The 16,504-nt window shown below is 46.6% G+C and overlaps 1 protein-coding gene across 4 annotated transcripts in view; it reads right to left on the reverse strand.

Annotated features, from left to right (window-relative positions):
* Positions 1-1,268: 1,268 nt before the first annotated feature.
* Positions 1,269-16,504, reverse strand: part of CD99 (CD99 molecule (Xg blood group)) — a 50,905-nt gene continuing 35,669 nt past the window's right edge. The window contains exons 9-11 of one of the 4 annotated variants that reach the window (XR_004437328.1): positions 9,790-9,808; positions 4,291-4,347; positions 1,269-1,801 (exon numbers count right to left, since the gene is read on the reverse strand). Coding sequence is in view for 3 of the 4 variants with exons in the window: in XM_033212394.1 (XP_033068285.1) it covers positions 1,776-1,801; positions 4,291-4,347 (83 nt within the window). In the remaining variant the exon portion in view is untranslated. Of the gene's footprint in view, positions 1,802-4,290; positions 4,348-9,195; positions 9,809-16,504 lie in introns of those variants that run through there. The other 3 variants (XM_033212478.1, XM_033212394.1, XM_033212600.1) reach the window with 3 other exon arrangements.

Raw genomic sequence — 16,504 nt, forward strand, 5'->3', positions numbered from 1 at the left:
AGAGTATCTGGAAGGAAGGGAGTATGTGGGTACAGGAGAGTAACTGAATGGAAGGCAGTACCTGGATGGGAGTATCTGGATGCAGGGGGCATCTGGATGTAGGGAATACCTGGATACAAGGGAGTATCTGGATGAAGGAGAGTATCTGGAAGGGAGTTTGTGGATAGAGGAGAGTAACTGGATGGGAGTATTTGGATGAAGGAGAGTAGCTAGATAGAAGGGAGAAATTGGATGACAGGGAGTATCTGGATGGAAGACAGTATTTGGATGAAAGGGAACATCTGGATGCAGGGAGTATCCAGATATAGGGAGTATCTCAATGGAGTAGAGTACTTGGGTGTAAGGAGTATCTGGATGCAGTAAGTACCTAGATTCATAAAGTATCTGGATTCAGGGGAATAACTGGACGTAGGGAGTATGTGAACTCAGTGGGGGTACCAAAATGCAGGGAGTATCTGGATGCAGGAAGCACCTGGCTATAAACCAAAATCTGGATGGAGGAGAGTATCTAGATGTAGGGAGTATCTGGATTCAGACGAGTATCTGAATATACAGGAGTATCTGGAAGCAGGGAGCATCTGGACTCGAGGGGGTACCTAGCTGCAGGGAGAGTATCTGGAAACGGACTATCTAGATGGAGGAGAGTATCTGGATGTAGGAAGCACCTGGCTATAAACCAAAATCTGGATGGAGGAGAGTATCTAGATGTAGGGAGTATCTGGATTCAGACGAGTATCTGAATATACAGGAGTATCTGGAAGCAGGGAGCATCTGGACTCGAGGGCGTACCTAGCTGCAGGGAGAGTATCTGGAAACGGACTATCTAGATGGAGGAGAGTATCTGGATGTAGGGAGTAGCTGGATTCAGACGAGTATCTGAATATCTGAATATACGAGTATCTGAATATACAGACGAGTATATACAGGAGTATCTGGAAGCAGGGAGTATCTGGACTCGGGGCAGGGTACCTAGCTGCGGGGAGAGTATCTGGAAACAAAGTATTTGGATGGAGAAGAGTATCTGGATGGAGAAGAGTATCTGGCTGGGAGTATCTGGGTGCAGAAGAGTACCCATCCCAATGTGGCAGGACACGGGAAAGGAAAAGAGCCCAAGAAGGACATTTTGGAAATAAAGAGCTAGCACTTAGGCTGAAAATTTGCCTTAAAGTCCCAGAAAAAGAACTTGGAACCCATCCTGTAAATTACCACAGCCTTCTTTAACATCCACCCACGGCAAAACATTTAAGTAAAAAAAAAAAAAAAAGTACTTGGTTTCTAATTTCTTTTTATTAGTCTGCCATGAAAAAGAAATATCCCTACAAATGAAAGAAATATTGAAGAAACAATTGAAGGGCTTACCTTATTTTAATTAAAAAAAAAAAAAAAAGGGCTACCAGGGAAGTTTCAGACGTGCTCAATGGACACGTGATTTGTAAACAGCCGAGATTCTAGGGGACGGGGGGTGCCTCGGTGGGGTTGACATTTGAGTTACGGGGACTTAATAATGGCCAGCCTTTCACATCCCATGGGAAACCCCTCTCCCCCGGGCCTTGGAGAATGGGGGTCCAAGTGCCTATCCCCCTTTGGATGTTTCATCGTTAGTAAACATCATCCGCCCAGCAACAAGCAAAGCACATCGCAAGATTACAACAAAGAATCCGCCGTGAACAGAAGGCCTCCGTCTCTGCTCTCACGCAAATGTCCTTCGGGGAGGAGCCTCAGGCAGCTGTTCTAACTCTGCCACCAACGCCTGGGCTGTTTCTGCCAACATTCTTCTATTTCTCTAGAAGAGTACGCTGAACTGTGAGAGACAGAGAGAAGAGAAAGTCATTCCCAGTTCCCTGAGCACTCACGTGGACACAGTTCCTAAAACTTTCAGGAGCCGGTGGTTTTATTTCTGCATAAGAAAAATGGGCCCAAAACTCATCACAAAAAAGCAAAACCCTAACTCTCAATCAATTCAATCCATTTCATTGAATGATGCCATTCATACAAAAAAAAAAAAAAGGATACTGCAGAAAAAGCAGAAGGAAAACGGCAGAACGCAATTTCCACTAACGACGTCACCAAGACAGTAACAAATGCCTATAACTTGCCACATGGAAGAATAAATCTTCTAAATGAGAGTGTGCACTTTTTATTGATTTGCAATTATGCCAGGCTGAGATTTTCTGGTCCATTCATTTAAGTTTTGGAAACTTTATTCTGCATGTCAGTCTTAAAATTATTTTGGAGGGAGAAGCTGGGATTTGGAAGAAGGAATTAAGAACAATGGTATTTTTCTTCCAGACAGGCTGGCAGAAAACACTGGAATGCCAAGCCCTTCAAGTAACGAGGGCCCCACACATATATACCAATGTACTGGCTAACGAAGCCAGGCAACTTCATTAGTGGGCAGCAGGGGAAATCTTCCTTTTCTCTGCAAGATATAGCTTGTTCTAAACATCTTTCCCTGACTCGAAAGAGCAGTCAACAGGACACTAACTTATTATTATTTTTGAGACAGAGTTTTGCTCTTGTTGCCCAGGCTGGAGTGGAATGGCGCAATCTTGGCTCACCACAACCTCTGCCTCCCAGGTTCAAGCGATTCTCCTGCCTCAGGCTTCCAAGTAGCTGGAATTACAGGCATGTGCCACCACACGTGGCTAATTTTGTATTTTTTGTTATTGTTGTTAAGTAGAGACGGGGTTTCCCCATATTGGTCAGGCTGGTCTCGAACTCCCAATCTCAGGTGATCCGCCCGCCTCAGCCTCCCAAAGTGTTGGGATTACAGGCATAAGCCACCACGTCTGGCGAGACACTTTCTAGAAGTCTCTATCTTTAAAACTGAATGCCAGGCACGGTGGCTCACGCCTGTAACCCCAGCACTTTGGGAGGCCAAGGTGGGCAGATCACTTGAGGTCAGGAGTTCGAAACCAGCCTGGAAAACATGGCGAAGGCCCGGTCTCTACTGAAAATAGAAAGAAAATTAGTGGGGCATGACAGTAGGTGCCTGTGCAGCTACTCAGGAGGCTGAGGAAGGAGACTCACTTCAACCCGGGAGGTGGGCGCTGCAGTGAACAGAGGTCGCACCACTGCACTCTGGCGACAGAGAGAGACTCCATCTCAAAAAGAAAAAAAATTAAAATACTTTAAATCATCTCACTAAAAATACATCTCAATTTGACAGCTCCTATTAAAAATAAACGTTGCATCTCTCAGGCAAATGAGAAGGTTCCAATTATGTACAAATGAAAGACAAAACACACGCACATATATACACACAGAAATGTCTTTCTTGCCCTTTTCAAAAGTGCTTCTAATGGCAAAATGCCTTTTACCCTGAGAGGCTTCTCATGAATTAAACAGTCTCTTCTTAACCACATTTTCCACCTGGTTGAGAGAAGTTGTAGAAAGTGACAGCAGGCTGGGCGCGGTCGTTCACGCCTGGAATCCCAGCACTTTGGGAAGCTGAGGTGGGAGGGCTGCTTGAGGTCAGGATGGGCAACCTAGTGAGACCCTGTCTCCACAAAATAAAAAAACAAATCAGTCGGGCATGGTGGTGCACACCTGTGGTTCCAGACAATCAGGAGGCTGAGGTGGGAGGATCCCTTGAGCCCAGGAGGTCAGGGCTGCAGTAAGCTATGATCGTGCCGCTGCATTCCAGCTTGGGCGACAAAGTGAGACCCTATCTCTAACAACAAAAAAAAGGTTGACAGCAAAACTTGACAAGTTATATTTCAGGAGATACATTTCAGGAGGACTTTTAATTCCCAGTGCACGCCAGCCAGCTGTGGACTTCCCGATGATGCAACAATCGTGTGCCACTTGGACCTTTTATTTTTGAAACAGTCTCACTGTGTCGCCCAGGCTGGAGTGCAGTGGCACGATCTCAGCTCACTGCAACCTCTACCTCTGGGGTTCAAGTGGTTCTTCTGCCTTAGCCTCTCACGTAGGTGGGACTACAGGCGCCCACCACCACACCCAGCTAATTTTGTATTTTTAGTAGAGACAGGGTTTCACCATGTTGACCAGGCTGGTCTCGAACTCTTGGGAAAACTTCCTTAATATTTTGTTAAACAGAGACTTAGGCACATATAGGTCTTCTCTGAAGGCCCAGGCCCTAGGAACTTTATACATTCATTGTCTCTTGAAAGTATCCCTCAAAAGCAACGAGACATAAAGGAAGACATTCAAAGCCATGCAACCAAATTTGAGAATGTGAGCAGGACAGCAAGATGGGAGAGCATGGAGAAGATAACATGGGAACACTGGCCACGTGTGCGAACCGCTGTTCCCCGTCCTTCTTACCAGCTGGCTCTGCGTTGGCGTTCCGGTGGCTCTCCATGTCCACCTCCCCTTGTTCTGCTGAAAACAAGAAGAAAACACACAGAGAGGCTCAGTGCAACAGAGAACCCTCTCCTCAAAATACACACAAAATACTTGGGCTTTCCTGAGGTTGACACTCCTATTGCTTGGATGAGAGCACTCAGTTCTGAACCCCAAGACCCACTGGGAATATGGAGTCTAACACTCAACTAAGTGAAGACTTTGCCAGTATTTTTTCTTTTTCTTTTTTTATGAGACGGGGTCTCGTTCTTTCACCCAGGTTGGAGCGCAGTGGTGCGATCTCAGCTCACTGCAAGCTCCGCCTCCTGGGTTCACGCTATTCTCCTGCCTCAGCCTCCCAAATAGCTGGGACTATAGGCGCCCGCCACCACACCCAGCTAAGTTTTTGTATTTTTAGTAGAGATGGGGTTTCACCGTGTTAGCCAGGATGGTCTCGATCTCCTGACCTTGTGATCCATCCACCTCGGCCTCCCAAAGCGCTGGGATTACAGGTATGAGCCATTGCGCCCGGCTGCCAGTATTTTTTCATGCATGGCACAGGCAGAGATAAACTTCAACAGGATAATCCAAGCAGCTTTATTTTCCTCTATTTTAAGGGTTGCTTTCTTCTCCCTAAACACTGAGGAACACGCACATGGAAGCCCTTTCTATACATATATAAAAAAAAGCACATGCATCTATGAAAATAAGATTCTTAATAACTGCCCCCAAACTCATCAAACAAATGTAGATGGCTGGGTGCAGTGGCTCACGCCTGTAATCCCAGCACTTTGGGAAGCTGAGGCAGGTGGATCACTTGAGGTCAGGAGTTCGAGACCAGCCTGGCCAACATGGTGAAACCCCATCTCTACTAAAAAATACAAAATTTAGCTGGGTGTGGTGGTGTGCACCTGTACTCCCAGCTACTCGGGAGGCTTAGGCAGGAGGATCGTTTGAACCCAGGAGGTGGAGGTTGCAGTGAGCTGAGATCGCACTACTGCACTCCAGCCTGGGTGACAGGGCGAGACTGTCTCAAAATAAAAATAAATAAATAAAAATAAATGCAGAGGCTGGGCACAGTGGCTCACACCTGTAATCCCAGCACTTTGGGAGGCCCAGGTGGGCAGATCACAAAGTCAAGAGATCAAAACCATCCTGGCCAACATGGTGAAACCCTGTCTCTGTTAAAAATACAAAAATTAGCTGGGCGTGGTGGCGTGCACCTGTAGTCCCAGCTATTTGGGAGGCTGAGGCAGGAGAATCACTTGAACCCAAGAGGTGGAGGCTGCAGTGAGCCAAGATCATGGCACTGCACTCCAGCGTGTGTGACAGAGCAAGACTGTCCCAAAATAAAAATTAAAATAAATAAAAATAAATGCAGAGAATCTCAGCAGATTAGCATCTTTTCAGTACCTGGGGAAAGGGGACTTTCTTCCTTTATCCACCCCCCACTGATCATCCTTCTCAGGTTGAATTGGCTCTCCTACCCCGCCTTCTACCTCCCCCAGAATGCAGAGTGAGATGAGTGAGGACTCAGACCACTAAGAGCTGCCCTGGCCATCAAAGGACAAGAGAGCCAAGGGGTCTCGTGTACCCAGTGTTCTTCCTCCTCCAGCATTTTTCCCAGTCTTGTTTCTATTCCCAAATTTCGTTTTTTTAAAATTATTATTAATATTTTTTTGAGACAGAGTTTCGCTCTGTCGCCCAGGCTGGAGTGCAGTGGCGCAATCTCAGCTCATTGCAACCTCTGCCTCCTGGGTTCAAGCGATTCTCCTGCCTCAGCCTCCAGAGTAGCTGGGATTACAGGCGTGCACCACCATGCCCAGCTAATTTTTTGTATTTTTTAGTAGAGATGGGGTTTCACCGGGTTAGCCAGGATGGTCTCGATCTCCTGACCTCGTGATCTGCCAGCCTCAGTCTCCCAAAGTGCTGGGACTACAGGCCTAAGCCATGGTGCCCGGCCCTCTATTCCCAAATTTCTATTAAAAAATGTTTCGGCCGGGCGCGGTGGCTCAAGCCTGTCATCCCAGCACTTTGGGAGGCCAAGACGGGCGGATCACGAGGTCAGGAGATCAAGACCCTCCTGGCTAACACGGTGAAACCCCGTCTCTACTAAAAAATACAAAAAAAATGAGCCGGGCGAGGTGGCGGGCGCCTGTAGTCCCAGCTACTCGGGAGGCTGAGGCAGGAGAATGGTGTGAACCCGGGAGGCGATGCTTGCAGTGAGCTGAGATCCGGCCACTGCACTCCAGCCCGGGCGACAGAGCGAGACTCCGTCTCAAAAAAAAAAAAAAAAAAAAAAATGTTTCAAACATGCCACAATGCAAACAGGGTCATCTCCCCAAATATTGTCGGTGTCGCTTCTTTTCTGATGCACAGCATAAGCCAACAGAATTGGAAAACGTAAGAGATGCACAGATCTATAGGTATTTATTTCTTTCCAGTGTTGGTGTGAAGAAACACCCCACGTTTTCAACACAAAGGGAAGTGGCAGAAGCAGCTCATCGAATCCGTGGCCATGCGTTTCCCACTCACAAAGACTGTACTATTTGTAAAACGGCCCCATCTGTGGTTCCAATGCCTTCATAAAGGGACACGTTTGTATGGTGCAGCAGTGTAATTTTTTTTTTTTTTTTGAGACAGAGTCTTGCTCTGACACTCAGGCTGGAATGAAGTGGCGTGATCTCGGCTCACTGCAACCTCTGCCTCCAGGGTTCACGCCATTCTCCTACCTCAGCCTCCCAAGTAGCTGGAACAACAGGCGCCCGCCACCACGTCCGGCTAATTTTTTGTATTTTTAGTAGAGACGGGGTTTTACCGTGTTCACAGGATGGTCTCAATCTCCTGACCTCGTGATCTGCCCACCTCGGCCTCCCAAAGTGCTGGGATTACAGGTGTGAACCACCGTGCCAAGCCAGCAGCGTAACTTTTAACGACAGCAGCAGAGGCAGCCTCGCCAGTTTATACTACACGAACTCATGGTTTCAGCCATTCTTCCCTAACCACTAAATGACTCCCATATAAAGAGGCCAAAGTTCTATGATTTAAGAAAAAGAAAGAGAGGAAAAACCCCCAAAGAGGAGAACATTTGAAACGATCTGAAAATGTTCAGTACCAATGTCATTTGTTCTGCTGGTGGCAAGTTGTCAACACGGGTGCATTTTGCAGCCAACTGTCCTGGCTAGAAATTGAAAATGTGCATTCATTTCAGAGGACAAATAATTTCTCCTTCCTCCCCTCACTGGTTAAAAAGCATAAAAGATATTCTTTTTATTCCTGTAATTTTATAAAACACTACATAAAAGCTGGCAAGTTTTGAAGAGGGAAAAAGTCAATTGAAAAGAATAAAGTCTCACAAGGGCAAAGTCCATCTGGGGCAACAGTTCCAATACCACGGACCTCTCAGGAGAACTGGTCTCATGAGATGCTCCGTACACCCCCACCCACGTACCCTTCCTGTCAAAACTTAGACCAAGCACGCCACATCTGACAAGCCAACTTCAAACAATTCGTGGTGCTTTCCTTTCAGGTTAGAAATCATTTTTAGCTATTAGAACCATTAAGCAAAGTAATATGCCTTTTAATGGGTCCCTATGCTTTGTGAATATATATTTATACACACACACACCATGCACTTGGGGCCAATCCTGAGACCATATACCTGAGGATCACTGTCTAGCAGTGGCTAATCTTTAAGTGGTGTTAGGACAGACACTTTGGGAAACACACAGGACATTTTGGACTCAGTCCTGTGGTCACTGGGGGGGCAGCTTTCATTGCATCAGACTTGAGACACCTTGGGACACATCCTTCAAAGAGTGGGGGCTGTAAAGGTGACCTCTGTGAGGTGACCAGACCCATATGGGTCAGGGTTTTGTGCCCTCACACCATACAGTGCCCCAACACAGGAGGATCAAACCATCCATGCTCAGCTAGAACTATGGCTAAACCATAAGGGAGGCTGTGCCTCATTTCCACAAGAGGGCAAATAAGAAAAGTAAAATAAGAAAAAAGCAAAAGGAATATGAAAAAAGAGGAAAATAAGAAAAAAACAATCAGAAAAGTCAAAGAAATAAGAGGAAAAGAATGAAGAAAAATGGAGAATAAAAGTAAAAAAAAGTAAGATAAGATAAAAAAAGAAAAACCAAAAAGGAAAACAAATAAGAAAAAAGAAATAAGAGATAAAGAAAAAGAAATAAGAAACAAGAAACAAGCAAAGTAAAAGGAACAAGAAAAAAGAAAAAGGGCCAGGCACAGTGGCTCACGCCTGTAATCCCAGCACTTTGGGAGGCTGAGGCAGGCAGATAACCTGAGGTCAGAAGTTCGAGACCACCTTGACCAACATGGAGAAACCCCGTCTCTACTAAAAATACAAAAATTAGCTGGGTGTAGTGGTGTGTGCCTATAGCCCCAGCTACTCAGTAGGCTGAGGCAGGAGAATCGCTTGAACCCAGGAGGTGGAGGTTGTAGTGAGCCAAGATTGCACCACTGCACTGCAGCCTGGGCAACAGAGTGAGACTTCATCTCGAAAAAGAAATAAAAGAAAAATGAAAAAAGAAGAAAAGTAAAAAAAGAAAAAGAAATAACATATAACAAAGAAGAAAAGTAAAATAAATAGAAGGAAAAGAAGAAAGAAAAAATGGAAAGAAAGAAAAAAAGAAATAAGAGAAGTAAAAGAAAGAAAAAGTTAGGATCGATTACGCTGAAGAACAAGTTGGTGGACTTCGGAAACGGAAGGAAAATCCAGGTACAATTTGTGTGTTTCAGGCATATGGGAGAATCTGAAGAAGACGCCCGGGGAAGCTCTGTGCTCAGACGTGTGAATAGGGACCTGACCACCCAGCAATTCCCAACAGGCCTTAGAGTGTGAAGATCAGGAGATGTTTGGGTGATTCCTCAACATATGAATTTTGTTTTTCTAGGAACCAAGATGTGCACCTGTTTGGAACACTGATCACAGAAAGAGTTAAGAACCGCTTCATAGGAAGTGCAGTGAGAAATGCAAGTCAAGGGCTGAAAAGGTTGAAGATTTAAAAATCCATGCATGACCTGGAAAGTCAAATCCTTAGGACGTGAGTGAGCTTAACCCAGGATACTGCAGGGAAGAGGGTGGCCACCCCGGGTCCCAGTTTGTTCCCTTGGCAGGGATGGACTTGGGGACAAAACTCATTAAAACATGGAAGCCACTGCCCTGTTACATTTACGTTTAAAAGAACATATCTGTACTTCTCTTCATTTTCTGAAGCTCTTGTGCAGAAATATGATTTGCTATAATGAGCTTCTGTACATCAAGAAAGGCAAAAGCATATGGAATTGAAGGCAGAGAATCTGTCACGTGAGTGAGAATCCCACTGTGGTGGGAATTTGCCAGCGGGGCGAGGGGAGTGGCAGATGGAAGGGTTTGCTTTAAGGCTGCATCTTAGCAGATAAAACGATTACGGTCAGGATGCTCCGCAGGCCTGGGCTGGGTTCTCTGCTCACCCCTAGGTCTTCAGCTCATCTGAAATGGAAGGTTGAAAGAGACAAAAAAATAATAATAAAAAAGTAAACTGGTGCTAGGTCTGCTTTTGCTGTGCGCTGGGGCCCCCAGCAGCAGGGAGGTGTTAGAAAGAGCTGCTCTGAGCAAGGAGGTAACGGGAGAAGAGGCTCAAAGTGTGAGAGTGGGAAGCAGAAAGCAAAATTAAGGAGTGGAGGAAGGGAGAGACAGAGGAAGGCAGGGAGGGAGGCAGGGAACAGGGAGGGCAGGAGGGAGGAAGGAAGGAGGGATGGGGGAAAGGAAGGGAGGAAGGTAGAAAGAGAGGGAAGGAACAAGGAGGGAAGGAGGTTGGAAAAAAGGAAAGGGGGAGGTATGGAGAGAGGGAGGAAAGGAGGGAGGAAGAAGTGAAGCAGGGAGGAGGGAAATGAGGGAGGGAGGAAGGGAAGGACGGAAGGAAGGGGGGAGAGAGGAGGAAAGAGGCATGTAAGAAAAGGAGAGATGGATGAAGAAAGGAAGAATAGAGAGAAGAAAAAAAGGAAGGGAGGAAAGGAGGAAGGGATGGAGGGAGGAAAAAAAGGAAGGATGGAGGGAGAAAAAGGAAAGAAGGAGGGAGGGATGGAAGGAAAGAAAGAAGGGAGAGAGAAAAAAAGAAAGAGGTACATAAGAAGAAAAGCGAAGGAAGAAAGGAAGAGATAGAGAAAAGGAAGAGAGAAAAAGGAGGAAAAAAGAAGGAGGGATGGAAGGGAGGGAGGGAGGAAGAAAGAGGGAGAGTTCAAGAAAGAATGAAAAGAAAGAGGGAGAAATGAGGGCAAAGGAAGAAAGAGAAAAGCAGGGAAGGAAGAGAGAAAAGGAGGAGGGAGGGGAAAGAAAGGAGGAGGGAAGGAAGAAAGGCAGAGAAGAAGAGAAAGGAGGAGGTTGGGAGAGCCAACAGCCCATCTTGCCAAAGCCTCAAGAAACCCACTGTGAGCCCAGGACCCTGGGAAACAGAGCGTGAGGACCAGCCACCACACCCAAAGGATGGCGTCCCTAACACCCCGTGCCAACCACGGAAGCTGCGCTCTGTGGGAAGCGGTCAGGCTCCGTGCGGTTAGTGGTCTGAGCCAGGTCCTCTGTGAAGCCAACACACCCAGATGCAAAGTCAGAGACGCCGAGTGCATGAGAAAGCAGCTTAAACAGGCCCCTTCATATCATGTGGACAAAAACCAGGAGAAACCCAAGCGCCACAAACTCAAATCTGTAGGAAGGGAGGAAGGGAGGCTGGTGCAAAAGTAATTGTGGTTTTTGCCATTAAAAGTAATGGCAACATAGCAAGACTGTGTCTCTACAAAAAAAAAAAAAAGGTAAAGATTAGCTGGGAGCCACCACACTCAGCTAATTTTTTTTTTTTTTTTTACATTTTTTGTAGACCCGAGGTCTTGCTATGTTGCTATTACTTTTAATGGCATAAACCACAGTTAGCTTTGCACCAACATATAACAGACAGAGCCGTCTGATTCCACAAGGAGTTTCTAATCCGTGAGCCCCAAAACATAACACTGCAAAGCTTCTCGATAAATCTGTATCAAGCTACGGGATTTGATGACGGCATCTCCTTGTTGGAAAGATGCGGAAGACTCACCTATGTCTACCCACTTGCCTGGGACTAATTTTAATGCAAATTTAACAGACACCACCAATTTTAATGCAATGACACAGTCCTGGAAAATGAGTCTGTAACGGTATCCCCAAAACTGGGCATGGTTTCTTTTCTTTTTCAGAGATAAAGTCTCGCCCTTGTCCCCAGGCTGGAGTGCAGTGGCTCAATCTTGGCTCACTGCAACCTCTGCCTCCCGGGTTCAAGCGATTCTCCTGCCTCAGTCTCCCAAGTACCTGGGATTACATGTGTGTGCCACCATGCCTGGCAAATTTTTGTATTTTTAGTAAAGCCGGGGTTTCACCATGTTGGCCAGGATGGTCTCGAACTCCTGACCTCAGGTGATCCGCCTGCTTCAGCCTCCCAAAGTGCTGGGATGATAGGCATGAGCCACCGCGCCCGGCCCATGGTTTCTTGAAGGACTGGGGCATGCTATATTCACATCCTTCTTATGAAATCTCCAAGCTCCCCATAAACCTATGGGGGTGCAAGATCTCAAAATCACCATCCCAGAAACCAAACCCATACAGCAAAATCCTGCCACAGAGGCTGAGGGCTCTGACATCTTTCGTCTTCCAGATACCTCGATCCAACATCACAATTCCATGTCTACTAATAAAACTGTGTCACTGAGATCAACATTAAACTCATTTTCTAATTCAGGTATAAAAACCAAGATGTGAGTGGATGCAGTTGGAAAAGTCCTCTTTTGAGGCAGGGTCTTGGTATTTATAGAATAGTGGCCTTGTTTTCGTTTTCTTTTTTTCTTTCTTTTTTTTTTTTTTTGAGACAGAGTCTCGCTCTGTTGTCCAAGCTGGAGTACAGTGGCACAATCTTGGCTCACGGCAACCTTCGCCTCCCAGGTTCAAGCAATTCACTGCCTCAGCCTCCCAAGTAGCTGGGATTACAGGCACCCACAACCAGGCACAGCTAATTTTTGTATTTTTAGTAAAGATGGGGTTTCACCATCTCTTGCTTCTCTTATTATGCTTTATTTATTTTCTAGTCCTTTATTTGTGCATTCACAAAAGGCCAAGAAAATCAATCCCTGGACAACTAGAAAGCAAACCAGGAATTGAAAGTTGGAGCTTCTGTTAATTTGGCATCAGAATAAAAGACTTATGGAAAATATGAGAAGAAAATTACTCTAGCATCTCAGTAGTATAAAGTGAATCTTGGACTCCCCTGAGCCAATTCTTCAGAAAGGATGCTTTCTTAAAAAAAATTATTTTGGGGACTGGGCGCAGTGGCTCACGCCTATAATCCCAGCACTTTGGGAGGCCGAGGCGGGCAGATTATGAGGTCAGGAGATCAAGACCATCCTGGCTAACACGGTGAAACCCTGTCTCTACTAAAAATATGAAAAATTAGCTGGGCATGGTGGCACGCGCCTGTAGTCCCAGGTGCTCGGGAGGCTGAGGCAGGAGAGTTGCTTGAACCCGGGAGGCCGAAGTTGCAGTGAGCCGAGATCGCGCTATTGCACTCCAGCCTGGGTGACACAGAGAGACTCCGTCTCAAAAAAAAAAAAAAAAAAAAAAAAGTTATTTTTATTTTATATCTAGAGACAGGGTCTCTGTCTGTCGTCCAGGCTGGAGTGCAGTGGTGCAATCATGGCTTACTGCAGCCTCCAATTCCTGGGTTCAAGCAATCCTCATGCCTCAGCCTCCAGAGTAGTTGGGACCACAGGCGTAGGCAAGCACGCCCAGCTAATGTTTTGCATTTTTTGTAGAGACAAGGTTTTGCCATGTTGCCCAAGCTGATCTTGAACTCCTGGGCTCACGCAATCCTCTTTCCTCGGACTCCCAAAGTGCTGGGATTACAGGTGTGGGCCACCAGGCCGGGACACATTTGCTTTTGTTCTTGAAAAATCTAGGAAAATTGTTTCTACTCAGTGAGAGCTTTCATTGTTCATGCCTGCCCCACCTCCTGCAATAAATGAGGATAATGCTCCCACCCAAGACCAAGACCCAGGGGTGGGGGTGTGGATAAGGCAGAGGAAATATTGCTTTTCCTTTTCCCAACTCTATTTCCAAATTTTTGACAAAATCAAGCCCATCAAGCCTCCTGGGTGCTTTCCCAAGTTTGTGCGTCTTGGGATGTGATATGGTGAGGCTCTGTGTCTCCACCCAAATCTCATCTTGAATTGTAATTCCCATAATCCCCACCTGTCAAGAGAGAGACCAGGTGGGGGTCACTGAATCGTGGCGGAGGTTCCCCCATGCTGTTCTCGTGATAATGGGATGGTGCATTGCGTCCCCTTCTGCCATGATTGTAAGTTTCCTGAGGCCTCCCCGCCCATGCTGAACTGTGAATCAATTAAACCTCTTTCCTTCATGAATTACCCAGTCTTAGGCAGTTCTTCATAGCAGTGTGAAAACAGACTAATACAGGATGTGAATATGAAATAGCATTACAAGATCCCAAAAGTTCCTAAGACCGCACACACAAGGTAATAAATATCCTTTGTAACTCATGAATCCAATTTGGGTTGACCCAAAGATTTTCAGAGAATCATCAATCAGAGATTTTGTAGTTTAATGCGAAAGTGTTCAACAATTATCTGGGATTCTAAAAAAGAGCTAGAGGCTGGGTGCTTTGACTCACACCTATAATTCCAGCACTTTGGGAGGCCAAAGTGGGGGGATCACCTGAGGTCAGGAGTTCAAGACCAGTGTGTTCAACACGGTGAAACGCCATCTCTACTAAAAATACAAAAATTAGCTGGGTGTGGTGATGCACACCTGTAATTCCAGCTACTTGGGAGGCTGAGGCAGGAGAATTGCTTGAACCCAGGAGGCAGAGGTTGCAGTGAGCCGAGATTGCACCACTGCATTCCACTTGGGGTGACAGAGCGACACTCCGTCTCAAAAAAAAAAACAAACAAAAAACAAAAAAACCGAGAGTTTGAAATAAAACATCTAGAATATTACACATCCTGTCCTGGCAAACAAGCCTTCCTTACCTCCTGGTTGAGTATTACGCTGTGAGTTGAACAGTTTCAGAAAAGAAAAAGAAATGTCATTGAAATCCCTTCCATTGTGTCCCTACTGTTTTAACCTCTCTGCTACTTCTAGAAGCAGCAAGAGGGGAGAAGAATGTTTTGCTGTTTGCTTTTTTCCAACGTGGTTCTAATTGTAGGTCTCTTTTTTTTTTTTTTTTTTTTTGAGATGGAGTCTTGCTCTGCCGCCCAGGCTGGAGTGCAGTGGCCGGCTCTCAGCTCACTGCAAGCTCCGCCTCCCGGGTTCACGCCATTCTCCTGTCTCAGCCTCCCGAGTAGCTGGGACTACAGGCGCCCGCCACCTCGCCCGGCTAATTTTTTTCTGTATTTTTTAGTAGAGACGGGGTTTCACCGTGTTAGCCAGGATGGTCTCGATCTCCTGACCTCGTGATCCGCCCGTCTCGGCCTCCCAAAGTGCTGGGATTACAGGCTTGAGCCACCGCGCCCGGCCTAATTGTACGTCTCTTATAGGCATCTCCTTGAAGGTGGTAATCTGTCCATTTGGGCCCCGCTCAACACTGCCATTCAATCAGCCAAACACCAGTGGGCATGGTGGCTCAAGCCTGCAATCCCAGCACTTTGGGAGGTCATGGCAGGCGGATCACCCAAGGTCAGGAGTTCGAGACCAGCCTGACCAACATAATGAAACTCCATCTCTACTAAAAAAACAAAAAAATTAGCCATGCGTGGTGATGTGCATCTGTAATCCCAGCTGCTCGGGAGGCTGAGGTGGGAGAACCCGGGAAGTAGAGGTTGCAGTGAGCCGAGATGGAGCCATTGCATTCCAGCCCGGGTGACAGACTGAGACTTCATCTCAATAAATAAATAAATAATGGCCGGGCGCGGTGGCTCAAGCCTGTAATCCCAGCACTTTGGGAGGCCGAGACGGGCGGATCACGAGGTCAGGAGATCGAGACCATCCTGGCTAACACAGTGAAACCCCGTCTCTACTAAAAATACAAAAAAACTAGCCGGGTGAGGTGGCGGGCGCCTGTAGTCCCAGCTACTCGGGAGGCTGAGGCAGGAGAATGGCGTAAACCCAGGAGGCGGAGCTTGCAGTGAGCTGAGATCCGGCCACTGCACTCCAGTCCGGGCGACAGAGCGAGACTCCGCCTCAAAAAAAATAAATAAATAAATAAATAAATAAATAAATAAATAAATAAGCAAACAAACAAACAAACACCATTCCCACTAGTCCACCCACCAGGTAGGAGGCAACTGTCTTCTATACACTGCCCAAAACCCCACAGCAAGAATGGGGATATAAACACCAGCAGCTCATTTAAAGTCTTGAGACTTGAAAGCTGTTTAGGACTCTCCATTTTACACTCTAAATAATGTCTGTGGATGTCAAATGCTGGAATGATGGGAGATTACGGGGAAACTCCACCCCTACGGTCTAACTTTGTCCATACCAGCATCTATTCAAATGTTCTAGGAATCTCCCTGAAATCTTCAGGAAGCAGTGCTTTGGGTGGATGACATCAGTGACCAAGAAGGAGTCAGGACTTAAGATCTAAGTAGGGTGAGACGTTCAGACACCCAGAGGCGTGAAGGACCCCAGGGGCTCCTCCATAAAACAGTAGTTGTTGGCCGGGGGCGGTGCCTCACACCTGTAATCCCAGCACTTTGGAAGGCTGAGGCGGGTGGATCACTTGAGGTCAGGAGTTGGAGACCAGCCCGGCCAACATGGTGAGACCCGGTCTCTACTAAAAATACAAAAATTAGCCGGGCGTGGTGGCGGGCGCCTATAATCCCAGCTACTCAGGAGGCTGAGGCAGGAGAATCGCTTGAACCTGGGGGGCTGGAGGACGCAGTGAGCTGAGATTGCACCACTGCACTCCAGCCTGGGCAACAAAGCAAAACTCTGCCTCAAGAAAAAAGATAAAAAATAAGAGTAGCTGTTCCCGGTCCATGAGATCCCTGCAAACCACACTGCTTTGTCATGCAAGAGGGAGGCCAGAGCTAAATACAACTGCCCAGTGATGCATGCACGTTAGCTGTGTTCCAAATAGCAGGGTTTACTTCCCAACTTCACGGCGGATCCTAAATGATTTAGGGACTTTTGAATACGAGATCCCAAAGAGCC

This window comes from Trachypithecus francoisi, unplaced genomic scaffold (genome assembly GCF_009764315.1).
Source record: "Trachypithecus francoisi isolate TF-2019V2 unplaced genomic scaffold, Tfra_2.0 Contig00031, whole genome shotgun sequence".
NCBI classification, from domain to species: domain Eukaryota; kingdom Metazoa; phylum Chordata; class Mammalia; order Primates; family Cercopithecidae; genus Trachypithecus; species Trachypithecus francoisi.